This window comes from Procambarus clarkii, chromosome 5 (assembly GCF_040958095.1).
Source record: "Procambarus clarkii isolate CNS0578487 chromosome 5, FALCON_Pclarkii_2.0, whole genome shotgun sequence".
NCBI classification, from domain to species: domain Eukaryota; kingdom Metazoa; phylum Arthropoda; class Malacostraca; order Decapoda; family Cambaridae; genus Procambarus; species Procambarus clarkii.
In genome coordinates, this window is record NC_091154.1 from 7,568,769 (window position 1) to 7,573,768 (window position 5,000).

Sequence of the window (5,000 nt, forward strand, 5' to 3'; positions counted from 1 at the left end):
TGTTCAACATGACAACACAGTCTACCCACATAGTGTTCAACATGACAACTGAGTCTACCCACATAGTGTTCAACATGACAACTGAGTCTACCCACAGTGTTCAACATGACAACACAGTCTACCCACATAGTGTTCAACATGACAACACAGTCTACCCACATAGTGTTCAACATGACAACTGAGTCTACCCACATAGTGTTCAACATGACAACTCAGTCTACCCACATAGTGTTCAACATGACAACTCAGTCTACCCACATAGTGTTCAACATGACAACTCAGTCTACCCACATAGTGTTCAACATGACAACTGAGTCTACCCACATAGTGTTCAACATGACAACTCAGTCTACCCACATAGTGTTCAACATGACAAACTCAGTCTACCCACATAGTGTTCAACATGACAACTCAGTCTACCACATAGTGTTCACATGACAACTCAGTCTACCCACATAGTGTTTCAACATGACAACTCAGTCTACCCACATAGTGTTCAACATGACAACTCAGTCTACCCACATAGTGTTCAACATGACAACTCAGTCTACCCACATAGTGTTCAACATGACAACTCAGTCTACCCACATAGTGTTCAACATGACAACTCAGTCTACCGACATAGTGTTCAACATGACAACTGAGTCTACCCACATAGTGTTCAACATGACAACTGAGTCTACCCACATAGTGTTCAACATGACAACTGAGTCTACCCACATAGTGTTCAACATGACAACTGAGTCTACCCACATAGTGTTCAACATGACAACTCAGTCTACCCACATAGTGTTCAACATGACAACTGAGTCTACCCACATAGTGTTCAACATGACAACTGAGTCTACCCACATAGTGTTCAACATGAAACTGAGTCTACCCACATAGTGTTCAACATGACAACTCAGTCTACCCACATAGTGTTCAACATGACAACTGAGTCTACCCACATAGTGTTCAACATGACAACTGAGTCTACCCACATAGTGTTCAACATGACAACTCAGTCTACCCACATAGTGTTCAACATGACAACTGAGTCTACCCACATAGTGTTCAACATGACAACTCAGTCTACCCACATAGTGTTCAACATGACAACTGAGTCTACCCAACATAGTGTTCAACATGACAACTCAGTCTACCCACATAGTGTTCAACATGACAACTCAGTCTACCCACATAGTGTTCAAACATGACAACTCAGTCTACCCACATAGTGTTCAACATGACAACTCAGTCTACCCACATAGTGTTCAACATGACAACTCAGTCTACCCCACATAGTGTTCAACATGACAACTCAGTCTACCCACATAGTGTTCAACATGACAACTGAGTCTACCCACATAGTGTTCAACATGACAACACAGTCTACCCACATAGTGTTCAACATGACAACTCAGTCTACCCACATAGTGTTCAACATGACAACTCAGTCTACCCACATAGTGTTCAACATGACAACTCAGTCTACCCACATAGTGTTCAACATGACAACTGAGTCTACCCACATAGTGTTCAACATGAGAACACAGTCTACCCACATAGTGTTCAACATGACAACTGAGTCTACCCATAAAGTGATCAAGATGGTATATTAACATAACACTATCTGCGTCTACCTTGACGGCAGCGACCTCTGGCAGGTCAGTGGCCTAACTAGGAGCCCCTGTTTACCTACAACTATGTCATTTCAACTAATGATCCTAACAGCCAAGGAAACGTTAACCAATTCCTAACAAATTGTAAGCGAAAAGTGTTTATGATAGCATGATAGCGTGAGTTAGTGGAAAACAATATTGGTTTGTCTTAAAGTTGGTTTCGTATTTGGCTTTAGGTGTAGCAACCTCTTGTGGGTTAACAGAGGCACTCGGGTCTACTGATTAATTAAGAAGCACTGAGAAATCAATTAAGGGTTAAAGTGGTGTACAGATTTATGCATGTAAATTAAAGGAAAATAAATAATGACAGAATGTTATATAAAAGAGCGCAAAATATTTAATAAATTAAAATTTGTTTAATATATTCCGTTTTCAATATTTATGATACAATAAATGTTTATCATGCATTAGTTTAAGTAGGAAATATTAAAAAACATAACACATTTTTTTATATTTCTTTATTAACATACTTGAGTATACACAGGAATGTGCTACTACCTAATTCTATATGAGAGATTACACAGTGTAGATCAAAAGCTATCTATAAGTTCATGCATATTCCCATCTCATAGGATGGTTAGTCACACATGGAATCAGGAGAGGAAATACCTCCCTCAATACAAAAAAATAAATTAAGTTTGACTAAATAATAACTTTATGATTTTCACATGAGCTAAGCACTGAGTCATATACATATTATATTATCATCATTTTTACCAGTTCCACAAGATTCTTCTCAATAATAACTCCACAAATTTTTTGGTTTTGTTTTAACAAACTTAGGTATTCACAGCAATGTTGTGGTACCTTATTCTGTGTGGAGGACCACACAGTGTAGATTAAATAACAGCTACAACCTCATCCAACATCTCACCTCACAGGACGGCCAGTCATACATGGAATCAGGAGAAAACATGTAATGTAAAGCTGACCTATAAGCCTCCACTAGTACTCTCTGGGTACAGCACAAGAAGATCTTCCAATATTCCTGAATGTATGAAGTAATTATAGCGCTTAAAGTACCTCATACCATTTGGTCTGAAGTCACTTATAACAGGGCAATTACAGATATAGTGTTGGAGAGTATGTCCCAGCTCTTGTTCCCCATTGGGGAGTCATAACCTGCAGCCACCTGCCATAGATATAGATATCCCAGGCCTAATTCTGGCAGTTACAATGTCACACTGTCTAGTGGATGTTTTATGCTGCCCGTACATATAATTTACAGTCTCCGTGGTGTAGTGGTAAGACACTCGCCTGGCGTTCCGCGAGCGCTATGTCATGGGTTCGTATCCTGGCCGGGGAGGATTTACTGGGCGCAATTCCTTAACTGTAGCCTCTGTTTAACGCAACAGTAAAATGTGTACTTGGATGAAAAATCGATTCTTCGCGGCAGGGGATCGTATTCCAGGGACCATAGGATTAAGGACTTGCCCGAAACGCTACGCGTACTAGTGGCTGTACAAGAATGTAACAACTCTTGTATATATCTCAAAAAAAAAAAAAAAAAAAAAAAAAAAAAAAAAAAAAAATAATAATAATTCTCGGCTCTAACATGTCATAGCTCTTTATACTCGTGCTTCCTGGCTTTGTGTGTCAGTGACTGCTTTTCAGTCTTCCTTAATTTCCTGAAAAATTGCGGCTTCACAGCATTGATTGGAATGTCCATATCCAACTCAGTTTCAGGCTTATCACATGTAGTTTTAGCTGCCTTGTCTGTGTCATCCTTCTAAACAAGGAGAAAAGAACGAAAACCAGGAAACTTTAATGGGGAACTAAAAGAATCGAATTAAATCAATACTGTGTCAAGGTGCACAGATGGGATATTTTTATACAAGGCTTGAGTTTAGTCACTCAAACATGCAGAGGTGATGAGGTATGGGATGGACATAGGCTGCTCGAGGTAGGACTCAGTTATATATTTTAAGAAATATTTGTAATTTAACACCCCCCACCCCCAGATAGGTGAATATATATTCCATTCACCTGCTTGGGCTGTTTGGATCTCGAACCGTGGACTCCACTGCTGTGTAGAGGCCGAAAGCTCTATCGACCGAGCTACTGAATAGTCTCAAAAACCAAGGCCTGGTTTGATCGAACCAACAGGCCTTCTGTAGCCTCCTTACTATGCTCTTATTGTGGATGGGGAAGTATGCTGGGTATTCTGTCTTGGTCTTGTAGATGATAGAAGATAGTTTGCTGAGTTTGTTTGATATGTAGTGCTTCGCTATGTCTAATCTTTTATTGTCGTCGTATCTGCCGTTACCAGCGCTCACAAAGGGACGGTGATGTCAGGTGTGTGAAACTGGGATTGTGGTGGGCGGGGATTGTGTTGCAGTCAGAGGGACATGATGTCGGGGGGAGGGGCGCAGTCAGGGAGGAGTGATAAGAGTGATATTGACCGCGTGACAGTTTCAGTCTGTTTCAAAAACTGAAACTGACATGCGGTCAGTGAAGAGAAGGTGCTTTGGAATCAAAGATATTTTTAACGTTATATTTTTGGTGAAGAGTTTAGCATCCCTGACAGTTGTGTGTGTGTGTGTGTGTGTGTGTATGTGTGTGTGTGTGTGTGTGTGTGTGTGTGTGTGTGTGCGTGCGTGCGTGCGTGCGTGCGTGCGTGCGTGCGTGCGTGTGTGTGTCGGTCATTTCTGATAATTTTTGTATCTGCCTGATGCTGGAGCACCAGCTAATGTAATAACATCTACGTCTCGTAGATTATCGAATATGGTTTCTCTGATACGTACGTGTTCTTTCACCAGAACTGTGGCACCTCCACCTTTTCTGTTTTCTGTCATGTCTTCAAATCGAATATCCCCTCTGAAATACCACCTCATTTGGGATTCTCTCCTCTATTTTTGTTTCCGACATTGCAACAATATTCGAAATATTCTTCTGTATCACATTCCTCGTCTCGAGTGCTTTCAAACTCATGATGTGTTAGAATACAAGATTTCTATGAATTAGTTTCCTGCTATTTAGGCTGTCTCCACTTCTCTTTAACTACACTGTGGTTACCTTTGATTGCTCTGAGGATCATTGTCCTCGTGGCCTTAGTCGGACGAGGCTTCTGGTTGAAGGTGTGATCACCCAGGCTGTTAGATGCTGATGCTGCTGGCAGTCTGATATGAATCTTATGTTGATCAGGTATCCTTAGGAGGTGTTTTATTAAGTTCCCCGTTGAACACTACGAGAAGACTGACTGACCGACCCTCCCCGACCGTCAAAGTGGTTGGGCACCATTCCTTTCCCTCCGTCCCATCCATAATCCTAACCCTGACCCCTTCCAAGTACTATATAGATGTAATGGCTTGGCGCTTCACCTGATAATTCCTTTGC

The 5,000-nt window shown here is 41.2% G+C and overlaps 1 protein-coding gene across 1 annotated transcript in view; it reads left to right on the top strand.

Moving 5' to 3' along the window:
* Positions 1-1,295: 1,295 nt before the first annotated feature.
* LOC123756850 (tensin-1) overlaps positions 1,296-5,000 on the top strand; it is a 36,979-nt gene continuing 33,274 nt past the window's right edge. Inside the window, exon 1 of the mRNA XM_069337485.1 lies at positions 1,296-1,595. Coding sequence (XP_069193586.1) covers positions 1,296-1,595 — 300 coding nt within the window. The remainder of the gene's footprint in view (positions 1,596-5,000) is intronic.